A 15,591-nucleotide genomic window follows, 5' to 3' on the forward strand; every position below is an offset into this window, starting at 1 on the left:
CATGAAATTAGTCTCGAGAAAGTGTGTATTTCTGAATTTTTTAAGATTATGAGAAATATAATTAAAATATGACACTTTTACCTGTGACCAGAAATTATCCAATTTATATGAGACAGTCTACAACCTAGCATCTACCAGAGAAATCAATTTGACCATCTATTAATCTCCTTCCATCTTCCCCATTAAAAGATGAGAACAACAAAATAAATGGCCTCAGAAAATCTCACCTTGGTGACTGAGTTCATTCTCATGGGAGTCTCAGATCGCCCAGACCTCCAGATTCCACTCTTCTTTGTTTTCCTGCTGATCTATGGGCTGACCATGGCAGGGAACCTGGGCATCATCACCCTCACCAGTGTTGACTCTCAGCTCCAAACGCCCATGTACTTCTTCCTCAGGCACTTGGCTATCATCAATCTTGGCGATTCTACTATCATTGCCCCCAAAATGCTGGTAAACTTCTTGGTTACAAAGAAAACCATATCCTACTATGGATGTGCAGCCCAGTTGGGTGGGTTCCTGGTTTTCATTGTCGGGGAGATTTTCATGCTGGCTGCAATGGCATATGATCGTTACGTGGCTATTTGCAACCCCCTGCTCTACATGGTGGTGGTCTCCCCACAGATCTGCATATTGCTGGTGTCCCTCACTTACCTCTACAGTCTGACCACAGCACTGACTATCTCCTCCTGTGTGTTCTCTGTGTCATACTGCTCTTCCAATGTAATCAACCATTTTTACTGTGATACTGTTCCTTTGTTGGTGTTGTCCTGTTCTGATACTTACCTTCCAGAAACAGCAATATTTATCTCTGCAGGGACAAATTTGATATTCTCTATGATTATTGTTCTAACATCGTACTTCAACATTGTCCTTGCCATTTTGAGGATCCGTTCTTCAGAGGGCCGACGAAAAGCCTTTTCCACCTGTGCCTCTCACATGATGGCTGTCACTGTGTTCTATGGGACAATTCTTTTCATGTATTTGCAACCAAGGACCAACCACTCCTTAGATACTGATAAAATGGCCTCTGTCTTCTACACCCTGGTGATACCAATGCTGAATCCCCTTATATACAGCCTAAGGAACAAAGATGTGAAGGATGCATTCAAGCGATTCTTAAATAACCCTTGTCAGTCTTTCAGATTAATGTAAATTTAAAGCTTCAATTATCTTCATAAAAGTGTTTTCATTTGCTCCTATAAAGCTAATCTCTGTTAAATGCAGAGGTAATAAATAGTTCAAAATTCCGTGGATTTCAATGGGAAAATCTTAACCTTTTATTTTCCAACCTCAAATACCCAACTTTTGCTAATATGAAGATGTGTTGGCTGACCAAAGAAAGTATACTTATATAAGTAGTAAACAATAATTTCAGAATAAGCACATTTTACAATGAAACACAACTTGCTACTGGGCTTTTATAATTTCTAATCAAGGAACAGGAAGTCTGAAATTGGGGAAATTATGTGAAAACCAGTCCTTGGATGTTGGTCAAGCGTCAGGTCATCTTTCTTGCCATAGATCAGTTTTGTTCAACTACAAAAGGTTTTATTTTACTTTTTGTTTATTTTATCTTTCAATTTGTTTACCTTTTTTTTTGTAAAGATTTTATTCATTTATTTGACAGAAAGAGATCACAAGTAGGAAGAGAGAGAGAGAGAGGAAAGCAGGCTCCCTGCCGAGCAGAGAGCCTGATGCGGGACTCGATCCCAGGACCCTGAGATTATGACCTGAGCCGAAGGTAGTGGCTCAACCCACTGAGCCACCCAGGCACCCTTCAATTTGTTTACCTTTTAAAATCCACATTTATCTTGTACTTCACATAAATTTATATCACAGAAAAAGAAACCTTTAGGATAAAATAAAAACTGAACAAAAAAAAAATGCTTAGATATACGGGAATTGGCCGTGTAGCAAAACAGAAGAAAATTCATGAAGGGAGATTCCACTTTTTCATTCCTCTTGTGTGGTACATGTACATAAAACAAAATGTTGATATTTATCCTGACATGATATAAAATTAGTTTTCTCCAATCTTCTTTTTCTCCCTAACATTGTATAGAGCTAATCATCTGTGGTATAAAAATATAAAGCAAACGCTACTTCTTTTAGCATTTTTGTTTAGTGTTTTGCAGTCAAATGTTAGTAGACCAAAAGGAAAAAAAAAGTCATTGCCATTAAGGTGACAGCAATTCTCAAGGGCACCACCTCCAATAAATAAGTAAATAAATAAATATTCATTTTTATTCTATGCCCTCTTTCTATCTGTGCATGCAAAATGCTACTAACATACAATGTAATGAGGGAGACGGGGCATGGCATGAGAGGTAAGGCAATACCTGGAAATAAAGTAGATTATGACATTCTCAGGAAGTCAGAAACAAGCCAAACAGAAGAAATGTGACAGTTAGTTTCATAAGCTAACTCTTAACTTTAGTTTTAAATAAGCAAAATATCTAGCTGAAAACAGAAAAGTCACACTGTGTCACGGACATTACTCTTCACCACAGGCAGAAGTGGCAATAACTTGATAGCATTACCCTTAAAAATTTTTAAGTTTTCTTTTTTATAAATATATAAAAGTTTATAGTATAGATAATTTATTTTCTGTTTGTCTGGTTTACCTATTGCTGTATTTGGCTGTACCAGGCTACATCCGTACAATTGGGGAAGTATATTCCTCAGCACAAAACCATTGTCTTTGAGTCTAGTTGTGAATGGAATTGGAGCAACATGTCTAAACTCACCCTTGCATGTCTACTAATCCTACGTATTTTATTCAATGAATTAAAGTCAAGAATGAAAACTGTAGTGCTTTCTACTTTTTAACTTCGTTTACTGTAAACTTTGTTTAACTTTGTCTACTTTTTAACTTTGTTACATATAGTTTTCTGAACATAATTGTGTTGTCACTTGTATTAGTTTCCTACTGATACTACAACAAATCACCACTGATTCAGTGGCTTGAAACAACAGAAACTTATTATCCCACAGTTCTGAAGTCAAAATTTCAAAATGAGTCTCACTGGGCTACAACCAAGATGTCAGCAGATTTTGTTCCTTCCTGGATGGCCACGGAAGAATCTGTTTCTTTTCCTCTTCCAGCTTCTAGAGACAACCTTCATCCCTTGCTTGGCACACCCTTCCAAACAGTGATCCTATAAGTCTAACCTCTACTTGCACTGCCACATCTCCTTCTGACTGAGACTCTCTTGCCTCTCTCTCCTTCTTGGGATTACGTTCGTCCCACCCAGAGAATTCAGAACAGCCTTCCCATCTGGAGGTCCTTAACTTAATCACGTCAGCAAATCTCTTTGTATGGAAGGCACCACGTCCACAGTTCTGGGCATCTTTGACAGGGTGGGAGACAGATTTCTGCCTCAATTATCTATATATATGGTGTGCTTTGTGAAACCAGGCAATCTAAAATCTTGCATGTCTCATTCACTAGTATTCAATTGGATGGTCTCATAAACTTTCCACTAATTGTCCCTCCTAAATTACTTAGCTACAAAGTTTGTCCTAAGTAAACTATAAACAAAGCCCTCTTCTAATGAACGATAAGCAGAAAGTATTTAGTTCAAAGTTTCCTAAGTATATGCACACATACACATGTACTCACATATCACTTGCACACATTTATCAAAAAAACAATAAAAACACCCAATCAACCAGTCAGGAAAGTGTATCAGCCCAGTACCAGTTTCCCATGAAGTAAGGTATGGAAAATAATTTATATGACAGCTTTAATCTCCAACTGATCAAAGCTCATGCCCTATGAGATGCTAAGTCACCTGTACTTCCAGCTTATCCCTAACTGCTACTAAGGTTCCATGACATTTGTGTCCAGTGACAACAAATTCCCTCTAGTGGTGAGAGGCAAGAGAAGATGCAAGACACAGCCATAAAGCAAAGTCTGACAACACCTGAATGCTAGGACACACTTCAAACAGCTACAGGACCCCTCCTTCTTCAGCTGCCACAGAAGCAGTAGCTTTGACCTGATTCCATATATAGGGATGCTCTAGGCAGAAAGCATTACAAGTGCATAAATCTTGTGTGACAGACACTGAATTCTTTCAAGACCATGAAAATAAGAAAAACCACCAAACTTCCCCAAATTCAGCATAGTAAATGCCATTTCATGAATTTAATTAAAAGTTAAATTAAGAGACCATCTTGGTTACTCAGTGGGTTATGCATCAGAATCTTGATTTCAGCTCAGATCATGATCTCAGGGTAATGTGTTCAAGCGTGCATCAGACGCAGCACCTAGCACAGATTCTGCCTGAGATTCTCTCCCTCTCCTTCTGTCCCTCCCCTCGTGCACCCATGAAGTCTCTTTCTCCCAGATAAATAAATAAATAAGTTCTTTAAAAAAGTTAAACTGAGTAAATGTAAGTGTTCTAATGCAGATTTTCTTATCCCTTAAGGTCTAGGTAAGTTTAGATTGAGCTGCTAATGCCATCTCCTTGCAAGTCCATAAGTCTTCACCAGATGTCTACATGCCATGGGTCTCATCACCTCTGCTTTCCAAATTAATGTGCATCAGTCTTCATTATAATGTCTGAACTTCTTTGTTTACATGGATCATAGTACACTTTTTTTTTTTCAAATCTTGACAAGAATTTGGATTCTTTTAAAAAATAAAGTATTAAATCAAGGAAAACTATATTAGCTCTATAAAGTTTATCTGATTTAATTATTTGCTGCAGCCTTTACCATTTGTTCAAGCAGTACATATTCATGAGTTGGACATTCACAATATGAAAAGATGTGTACTAATGGTGGGATGTATGCAGTTCAAAGAAATCTTGGAATAGATCCATCCTTATGTAAATAAATGAAATGTGTTCTATTTATCCAAAAACAGGGCCTCAGGAGATACATCACAGACATGTTCATTCATGGGTCAGTGGGGACCACACACACAAAGTTAATTGTGGTGATGCATGTAGAGTCACAAGTTGGGAACTAGCTAAATGCTTCTTACTATGGCAGCAAACCTATAGTAAATGGGGGTAGAGACAGATTATAGCAATTTTATTAAACAGAAGCAAGCAAAATATTGTGTATACAGAAAATGAATAAAATTCAAAACCATATAGTTGATTGAGAACCTTGAGGAATCAAAATAAGTCATGTAACAACCTATGTGCACACTTCAAAACATAAATTATATTCACTTTATAAAGCTGTGTTTCTTTTTTAAAAAATATTTATTTATTTAATTTAGAGTTTAAAAGGGAGAGTATGAGTGGGGGGAAGGGCAGAAGGAGAGGGAGAAAATCTCAAGCAGACACCCCACTGAGTGTGGAGCCCCATGCAGGGCTCAACCTCTCCACCCTGTGATCATGACCTGAACTGAAACTAAGAGTTAGACACTTAACTGACTGAGCTACACAGGCACCCCATAAAGCTAAATTTCTTATTAAGAACATATATCAACTTTTGTGGAGGAGATACTTGTGTAGGGAAAGGAAACTGATGTAGGAGTGGGAATTAGGATGAGGATGAACACAGGTTGTGGAATTATGTATCATTAACTCAATCCCTTAGGTTAAAAAACTAAATATAAATTACTTTATTTTTTAAAAAGATTATTTATTTATTTGACAGAGAGAGAGAGAAATCAATCACAAGTAGGCAGAAAGGCAGGCAGAGAGAGAAGGGAAAGCAGGCCCCCCGCCGGGCAGAGAGCCCAATGCGGGGCTCCATCCCAGGACCCTGAGATCATGACCTGAGCTGAAGGCAGAGGCTTAACCAACTGAGCCACCCAGGTGCCCCTCCCCCCCTTTTTAAGATTTTACTTATTTATTTGACAGACAGAGATCACAAGTAGGCAGAGAGGCAGGCAGAGAGAGAGAGGGAAGTAGGTCCCCCACTGAGCAGAGAGCCCCATGGGGGGGCTCGTTCCCAGGACCCTGAGATCATGACCTAAGCCAAAGGCAGAGGCTTTACCCACTGAGCCACCCAGGTGCCCTAAAAATTACTTTACATACTTATTCTTAATTTTTTATTCCTTCTGAGCTTTTAACACACTATAGGTCATGTGTAAATAGTTTGTCTTTATCCTCAGATATAAAACATGGAAGAATCCATTGTGGAAAATGCTAGAAGTTTATGTAATTGATAGATGATGAAAGCATGTATCTGAGAAATACTCTACTTACATCCAGACATTTAAGTGAATGCAATAAAAATAATATCTAAGGAAAGCAAGTGAATTGTATATATAAAAACAGGGTGCTTGGGGGCCCAGTTGGCTAAGTGTCTGCCTTCAGTTCACAGATCATAATCTCAGGGTCCTGAGATGGAACCTGCATGGGACTCCCTTCTCAGTGGGAAGTCTGCTTCTCCCTCTTCCTCTGCCCCTACCCCTTCTTCTTCTCTCTCTCTGTCTCTCTCAAATAAATAAAATATTTTTTAAAAACTCCGCAATAGGGAAATCAAAGTTACTCTGAATAATTAGCAAAGACCAGTGGCATCATTCCTTGCTCTCAGATGCTTTGGGAATAACCAAGAATTGCATTCATGCTCTCAGGGGAGTGTCTCAAAGGGAGAAGATGTTCATAAATTCTTCTGACAGCATTCAGGTCTAGTAATCACACAAAGGAACAAGAAGACAGTCTTCACGTAAGGTGAATAGATGGCATTGATTATATTGATTACTAGATTAGCTGCAGTGATGATTTTGGATCCCTGTCTTCCATTTAAATGACCGATATGCGTATAGTCACCAAAGCCAGTCACAGTGCATTACATCATGCATGTAAATCATCTTTCTTCATAACTAGGTTTTCTGGAGTAATGATATATGTTTACCACTATGAGTGTGGTATTTCAATTTGTTATTATTTCTACATTTATATTGAGATTGCAGACAATAAAAAATTGTGAAGGGGGAGTTAGTATTTTTGTAAGCTCTACTTACAATCCTCTTCTCTCCTCTTTCCCTCCCAACTTTTAGCAAGTGTGCCGTGTTCTCAGTATGACCAACCCGTTTATCTCAGTTGAGGTTATTTACAAAATGTTACAGAAAATTGAGTTGAGGTTGAGTGTTCTCATTTGCATAAGAGGACATCCTTGGACTCCACGCCCATCTCCCAGGTCCTGGCATGGCTCTGGAGTTTCTGCTTCCAAACCTGCTAAGAGTCAGGTTTGATGCTCACTTTCCTTGTTTCTTTCCAAGCAGTGCTTGGGTAGAACTGGTGGGAGGAGGCCACACAAATATTCACTCAATTGAGTTTTAGAAGAACTCCACAGAGTTTTGTAATATCACAATAAAATGAATGTTGAGATGAAGAGGTTTGCCAAACTGTGAAAACTGCTGTGGGATAGTCCTTTCTTTAGGTATATTTACAGCTTAAGACATTAGGTTTTGTCACTTGTTGGATTGTTGCTAATGAATGTTCGTTATTGCTTTGCCATAAATATTTTGAATATATTTTTAGATAGAGAAAATTTTATGAAGTAATTTATCAGTCAAATTAATATTGAATTTTTATTCTATTCTTTTGGAAATTTCTGTTTATTTAAGGGCATCCAGAGGTTCTAGTTGAGCACAACTGAAACTTTTGTAACACTAATTTACATAATCCAGGAACATATTTTACTAATTTGTTTAGGTTTCTGTACTTTTTTCCCAAAAATGTCTTAACTTTCCACCTTTTAAGAGTAGGTACATGGCAGTTTATATTAGATATTCTATCATTATGGTATTTCTCTTTTATTCTTAATTTTTATAGCTTTGATCCATTCTAAATGGAATTACTTCTTCATCTGTTAAAATACTCCATTTTCTTTCTAATTCAGTTGGATAATGTGATGAATTCTAATTATAGAATTTCCAAAATTCAATCATCCAGGCAAAGATGGGATCAATGCAGCTTGGATGTCCTATAATTGTTACACATTTTTAAAAACTGATATAAGTGACATATTGTTTAGAGAAGATGTATTTACTCATGTGTATATATATATATAAAAAACATGAATATATGTGGGTTTGTGGGATGCATATATATTGAATATATTGTAGGTTTCTTTTATTATCATATCTTTCTTTTTTAAATCATGATTTTGTCTCCCAGAATGAATTATTGTGGAGTTCTCACTTTTTCACTCTGGAATAGTTAGTAAAAAATATGGATGATCTCTTTTTCCATGAAATTTTGGGACACCTGTTTTAGAAACAATCTGAAGGAGAAAGGAGTTGGAAAAGTAAAGGTCGATAAAGGGCAATCTTTTTTATTTTATTTAATTTTTTACTTGACAGAGAGAGGGAGATAGGGACCACAAGCAGGGGGAGTAGGAGAGGGAGAAGCAGGCTTCTCACTGAGCAAGGAGCCAGATGCAGGCTCAGTCCTAGGACCCTCAGGTCATGACCTGAGCGGAAGGCAGACACCTAACGACTGAGCCACCCAGGCACCCTGATAAAGTGCAATCTTTAAAGAAAATGTGTTAGCAGGAAACATTTCATGTACACATGATGAAAGATGAAATAAAGGTGTAAGAACAGTATTCAAATTAATCTTTCATTCATGTACCTCATGCAATATTATTTGCCAACCTCTAAGATATTTGAGATAGTATCTCCTACTTTAGAGTGATATTTCTGTCTGTTGCACTTATAGCAGTATATTGGATGATTTTAAGTAATACATTAAAAAATACAGTCTAACTATTACTTGTCTTTAAATGTGGTAGAAAGTACAACTATACCATTAAACACATCATTTCAGAGAATCAGTTCTAAGATCAAAGCAAATGTGAGAATGTACCCAATTCTTCTTTTTTATATTGAATAACTTGTAGATGCAGGCTTTACTTGGTGTGCAACATATCACAGATCAGAAACTTGAAAAATCTACATGCAAGTGCTAAATATTCAGATACATTATTCTAGAGAAAATAAAATGTAGTTATGTGCATTAGAGTGTGCTTGTTGGGGACGTCTGCAAAGGCGCTTAATTATTATCTATCATCATAAAATATCATTAAACTATATTTAAAACTCATAAAAGAATAGTGAAATGAGAACACAATTTAATAAATCAAATGGGTAATGGAATGGGAATACCATTAGATATGCAGAGTTCTAATGAGAAATGCAAATCAAAGTCTATTAAATGGCTTAATCATGGTTCACATGGAGGTTGGAACTAAAGTTTGCAAGGGCAAGAGGCAGAGTGTTGTTACTTTTATTATAATTCCTTCTAAAGTATTGTATATTTAGCCAATTACAGGTATTTTAAATGCAAAACATTTTTTTTTAAATCAAGAATCCCAGCTAACATGTGGCACCAAAGAAAAACAAAAAACAAAAAACAAAAAGATTGCCCTATATCTCAGGTTGTAACACTTTTTAAATTTGGTTCCAGGTTCAATGATAGAGGTGAGTCTTATTTTAAATTAACCCATCTAAAAAATTGGATTTTTCTCACCCACAATGGCTTTGCCTCCTAAAATATCAACAGATGTTGTCTCCTGAAACCCAATGACTCGTGTGATGGTTGTTCCCACAGCAATTTTCCTTAACAGCCTGGATGAACAAACAAAATCTAACAGTGCTAACAGAATTCATCCTAATGGGAATCACAGACCGTCCGGAGCTGCAGGCTCCCTTCTTTGGGCTCTTCCTCATCATCTACACAGTCTCAGTGGTGGGCAACCTGGGCATGATCATCCTCACCAACGTGGATTCCAGGGTCCAAACACCCATGTACTTCTTCCTCAGACACCTGGCTTTCATTGATCTTGGTTATTCAACAGCTGTGGGACCTAAAATGCTGATAAATTTTGTAACTAACCAAAATACAATCCCCTACAATTGGTGTGCTACACAGCTGTCTTTCTTCATCTTGTTCATCATCAGTGAGCTTTTCATTCTGTCCGCAATGGCCTATGACCGCTATGTGGCCATCTGTAACCCTCTGCTCTACACAGTTGTTATGTCGCAAAGGGTGTGCTGGGTGCTGGTAGCCATCCCCTATCTCTACAGTGCTTTTCTCTCTCTGACAACCACCATAAAGATATTTATGTCTTCCTTCTGTGGCCATAATGTCATTAGACATTTTTACTGTGATAGTCTTCCCTTGATAACTTTGTTGTGCTCAAGCTCACGTGATATTGAGTTGATAATACTGATCTTTTCAGCGTTCAATTTGGTTTCCTCCCTTGTGATAGTGCTTATGTCCTACATCCTGATCCTAATGGCCATCCTCAGGATGAACTCTGCAGAGGGCAGGCACAAGGCCTTCTCCACCTGTGGATCCCACCTGACAGTGGTCGTTGTATTATATGCGACACTCTTCTTCATGTACGTGCAGCCCAAATCCAGTCATTCCTTTGATACTGATAAAATTGCTTCTGCATTCTACACTTTGATTATACCTATGCTGAATCCCATGATCTACAGCCTGAGGAACAAAGAGGTGAAAGGTGCCCTGCATAGAATATGGAAAAGTTTGCACAGACTGCCTATGTAGGACTCAATATAGACTCTGTATACAATAAATCATGTTACAGACTGCTGTTTATTATATGACATAGGCCTTTAAGAAGTGTAATGTATAAAAATAATGGAAACTAGAATGTTTTTCATTTTTCAACTTAGTTATTCCAGTAGTGTTCATCCTTCTGGTATCAATTTTTATTTGTCCTTAAGTATTACCATGAGCAACTGGAGTCCAGACTTCTATTCTCAAATTGCCAATACTTATGTTACAATTTAAGGGTTTAAGGGAAGTCTCTTTTAACACATCTGCCATTAAATAATTTTTTAAGCCTTTCTGGTGTTTTTTTAAAATATATTTTGTGGACTAAACACCACTTTAAGACCAGTGCCCACCACACTGGCATACTGACATAAGATGGCATTTATTGTTTTTTTTTCTGTGTGTGTGTGCTGGGCATATATACATCAATGTGTAGTCAACACTGTCTGTTCTTAGCTGTATCCCTTTTGACATTTTAACTGTATCTACTTTGATGGGTGGCATTTTATATTTGTTACATTATGATATGTGAACATGTGTAAGCATGGGAAAGCAGAATAAAGTTTGATTATTTTCATGTGTCATAAATATGTACATTAAGAGTTCAAACGACTTCTCACTGAAACATTAGAAATAATAAGTGGATTTTGCAAGATTAGTGGATATAATATCAATATATTAAAGATGAATTATTTTGCTATCCACCAGCAAAAATAGGTAAAGTTGAAATTTTAAACTATCAATTATGCTAGATAAAATCTATAGAATACTTAGGGAACAATCTAATGAACAACTTGCATGATTTCATTGCTAAACACTGTAACAAACATTACTGAGTTACTGAAGGAGAGATAAATGTTTATATATATACCATGTCATTGGTTAGAAGATATAAATGTTGTGATGAGGCCAGTTCTCCATAAATTTTCCTGTAGATTTAATGCAGTAACAATCAAAATTCCAATAGTATTTTTCAGTGTTAAGCTGAAATCAAAGTTATGTGGAAATGCAAAGAATCTAGAATATCCAGGGTAATATCTCAGAAGAAGAAAGATTTCAGACGACTTCCAATAACAGATAACAATTCCTTTAATGAAGTGAGATTATTTTTAAAAATATGCCATCAGTACACATATTTACAGAGATATCAAGAATATAATAATAAAGTCCAAAATAGACTCACGTGTATAATTCCACTTGTTTTAAAATAAAAACCCTACTACAATGTAGTGGGGAAAATCAGGCTTCTCAATAAATTGACTGCATTCAATTAGGTTCCTATGTAGAACATGAATCTTGGTCTTTTATCCACTACATGCAAACCATAATTGAGATGTGCTATGAATGGAAATGTGAAAGCTGAAAACAAAATTTTGGTAAAGCAAAGTAAAATAACATTTTCATGACTTGGGATCAACAAAGATTCCTTAGGGTACAAGAAATAATAATACTAACAAAGAAATAGTACCCTCTACAATGAAAATTTGAATTAATAAAAAAATATTGTAAGAAAGTGAAAACATCCAGAGGGACCACATGTGAAGTACACACACCCTTCCAAAGTAATCTGTAAAACAAAACAAAATAAAACAACAAATTGTCTGACTTCTAGAATGAAGATGATCAACACAGTCAACCTATCAGGAGGGAATGAATAAGTTGGGGGGAGGGGCAGGACACCTGAAGGAACACTTCACAAAAGAGGGTATCAAATCTGCAAAAAATGTATAAATGTGTTCAAAAAAATTATTCACTAAATGTAAGTGAAGTAAATGTATATACTGTGATATCATTACACATTCAGCAGGGTAGCTAAAATTCAAAATTTGGATAATAATTCAAAGTGTTGATAAGGGTGTGGAAAACTATAATTCTTGTACTTGTTTCAGGGAGAGTACATTACTCTAAATACTTTAGAAAAATAAGGGAATAATTACTGAAGTTTGGTGTGTGTATGCTCTATGATGCAGCAATTCCCTTCCTGTGTAATTACATCCACTGGAGAATAAGTAATAGAATGTTTGTGGCAGATGTAGTCATCATGTGTTAAGTGCTTATCAAGGGTGGAATGGGTGAATACGTGAAGACATCTTCAAAAAATATATTCTACACAGCTGAGCAAGAAGAAGAGCTAGAAAGAAGAGGAGGAGGACCAGAAGAGGAGACATACAAATGCCAACAGAAAAAATGAAAACCTCTAACATAAATTAATATCATTACTAGTTAAAAAAAAATACATTTATGATAAAATTCAACACCTATTTCCAATAAACTACCTCAGTGACCAGAATAAAAGAAAACAGTAATATAAATGATATCTATAAAAATCCTGTATACCAGAGCAGGGAAAGGACAAATAAGTTGAGGACAAAAGTTTTTAGGGCAGTGACAATATTCCGTATGATATTATAATAATGGACACATATTACTACACTTAAAAATCTACATAAAACTTTTAACGTATACTGAAATATTTAAAATTTTACCTCTGAAATTGTCCCCGAGACTAGGAGACCCAGTCTCCCCATTTATGTTATAGGTTTTCAATTGTGAAATCAGCCCTGCATTCTTGCTTATAAGCAGGACACCTTAATGGTATTATACATTTTGAAACAAAATGTGTAACTTATGTAAAGTGCCCATAATAACTCAGCTTAGTTTCATTGTTATTTGTATGGGCTGGTGTAACTTTTGGAGACTATGGTGTCTTTCACTGAATATTATATTCATTCATCTTCTTTGCCACCCCCCTCCTGCTCCGGAGGAAGAGTTATTTTTATATTTTTCTTGAGTTCTTTTTCATTTATGCATATCTGATTATATAGGACTGATAAAGTATTCTCTCCTACTATGAAAGTTTTCCTTTCATATTATTAATTTTGATGAACAGAATTCTTAAAATAGTTCATTGAATCATTTTAATGTTATACAATTATTGTTTTATGTGTTTTGTTAAAAATGTATACATATTCTACTACCACAAAGATGTCCCATTATGTTTTTGCCTAAACTGTTAATTTGCATTTCACATTTAGATCTTTTTTTTTTTTTTTGGTGCAAAATGGTGGTTTATTAAAGCATGGGGACAGGACCCGTGGGGAGGAAGAGCTGCCTCGGGTTGTGAGGGTTGGCAGGTTATGTATCCTGCGGTTGGGGGAAGGTGAGGGAAAAGGGGGGTTTCCACGGAGTTTTCATATGCTAAAGAGGGCCTACAAGGTGCAGGGATACCGGAGGTCTTGCAGCTTGATCCATGTTGTCTTTTGGCAAGCCATTAACATCAAGATAGTTGGGATATTCCTGGTGGGATGTCACAATAATGAGATTTAGGTTCAGAAGAGATTTAACTTACTTTATATTTCCTTCTACCACAGCCTCTTTCAGTTTTGTTTATGGAGGGGAGGATGACATTGGGGCTTGAGGAACTGAGTTATTTGCCTCTGGAAATTGTGCTATTGATAAGGTAACTTCTTTGTAGATCTCTAGGACTTTAAATCAAATAGAAATGATTCTGATAAGGTCTGGTAGGTGTCCAGATTCACTTTTTCTCAAAAAACATACAAATTACCTAATAGCGGGGCGCCTGGGTGGCTCAGTGGGTTAAAGCCTCTGCCTTCGGCTCAGGTCATGATCCCAGGGTCCTGGGATCGAGCCCCACATCGGGCTCTCTGCTCAGCAGGGAGCGTGCTTTCTCCTCTCTCTCTCTGCCTGCCTCTCTGCCTACTTGTGATCTCTGTCTGTCAAATAAACAAATAAAATCTTTTAAAAAAAATTACCTAATAGCACTTATTGAAAAATAACTTACAAATCAATAAATAGTTGACATGATACACAGTACAATGATGACAAAAGACATGAACAAGTACTTTTCAAAGTAAATATATAAATACTTCTGAAACAAATGAAAGGTTTTTTTATTTCATTCAGTACAAGGATAATGCAAATTAAACCACATAGTTACCCATACACATCATCTATAAGGCTAGAAAGAAAATGATGGAACATAACAAATCTTAATAAGAATATTGAACAATTATAATAATTTGCACAGCTACTAAGAATGCATACTGTTATAACCACTCTGGAAACTCATTTGGTAGTACTTACTAATGTTAAAAATGCAAAGCCTGATGAAGTTCTAGAACCTAGGTGAGGTTCGGTGGGCTGAGGTCCAGAGCCAATGACCAAGAAAGAATTCTTGAGACCTCTTCGGTGCAAAATGGTGGTTTATTAAAGCACGAGGACAGGACCCTTGGGCAGGAAGAGTTGCTGCCCCGGGTTGTGAGGGATGACAAGTTCTGTACCTTGCGGTTGGGGGAAGGGGAGGGGAAGGAAGGTTTCAATGGAACTTTCATATGCTAAAGAGGGCCTACAAGTTGCCAAGATACCAGAGGCGGGAGGCCTTCAGGCTTGATCAATGTTGTCTTTTGGCAAGCCATTCACATTTCTACTATCAAGTGTCTTTGTTAGTGAGATTTGGGTTTAGAAGAAATTTAACTTTATTTAGGGCTTGAGGAACTGAGTTATTTGCCTCTAGAAATTGTGCTATTGATAAGGCAACTTCTTTGTAAATCTCTAGGACATTTGTAAACCAAGGGAGACTCCTGTCTTGCAGGATTGTGATCTCTGCAAGTTAACTATTTGTTTCTTGTTTATGGCAGTCAGGGCTGCCTGAGCAATGTCACACACATTACCAAGGGGAGTGGGTGGAGAGGGGGTGCAAGGTGCCAGCTTTTGCTTTGTCTTCAGCCAGCCTCCTGCTCCCTCATCATAGCCTATGGCTCAGGTTTTCAGGGTAAGAGATACACAGAAATAGAATTATATTCAAGATTAAGTCAATCTTGCATAGACAAAGTACACAAAGTCAATCTTTGTGTAGACACAAAGGGTGTGGGAGTAGCCATTTTTAATTACCATTGTTAGGAAACTTGTATGTTTATTGGGATATTTTTTATAATCTATAAATTATTCTCTAATCATTCTCTAAATACATGATAAAATCCATTTTATATTATTTCATAAGGATCCAAGATGTGAAAAAAGAAAGCTTTATGTTCATCAAAACATCAGGTAAAGTAGAATGTTTATAATA

At 36.7% G+C, this 15,591-nt stretch overlaps 2 protein-coding genes across 2 annotated transcripts; both read left to right on the forward strand.

The window, feature by feature from the left end:
- Positions 1-207: 207 nt before the first annotated feature.
- Positions 208-1,155, forward strand: LOC125078892 (olfactory receptor 8J2). The gene has a single exon (XM_047692134.1). It carries the CDS (start codon positions 208-210, stop codon positions 1,153-1,155), a length of 948 nt encoding a protein of 315 aa, XP_047548090.1.
- Positions 1,156-6,966: 5,811 nt separating this feature from the next.
- LOC125078984 (olfactory receptor 8K3-like) lies at positions 6,967-10,493 on the forward strand. The gene is made up of 4 exons (XM_047692286.1): positions 6,967-7,005; positions 7,680-7,684; positions 8,375-8,383; positions 9,531-10,493. The coding sequence occupies exon 4, from the start codon at positions 9,552-9,554 to the stop codon at positions 10,491-10,493; it is 942 nt and encodes a 313-aa protein (XP_047548242.1). The 5' UTR covers positions 6,967-7,005; positions 7,680-7,684; positions 8,375-8,383; positions 9,531-9,551.
- The last annotated feature ends 5,098 nt before the right edge of the window (positions 10,494-15,591 follow it).

This window comes from Lutra lutra, chromosome 10, assembly GCF_902655055.1.
Source record: "Lutra lutra chromosome 10, mLutLut1.2, whole genome shotgun sequence".
Classification (NCBI taxonomy): Eukaryota; Metazoa; Chordata; class Mammalia; order Carnivora; family Mustelidae; genus Lutra; species Lutra lutra.

Excerpts from the sequence above, each read along its gene's own strand:
- LOC125078892 (XM_047692134.1), top strand. The coding sequence starts at position 208 with ATGGCCTCAGAAAATCTCACCTTGGTGACTGAGTTCATTCTCATGGGA.
- LOC125078984 (XM_047692286.1), top strand. The coding sequence starts at position 9,552 with ATGAACAAACAAAATCTAACAGTGCTAACAGAATTCATCCTAATGGGA.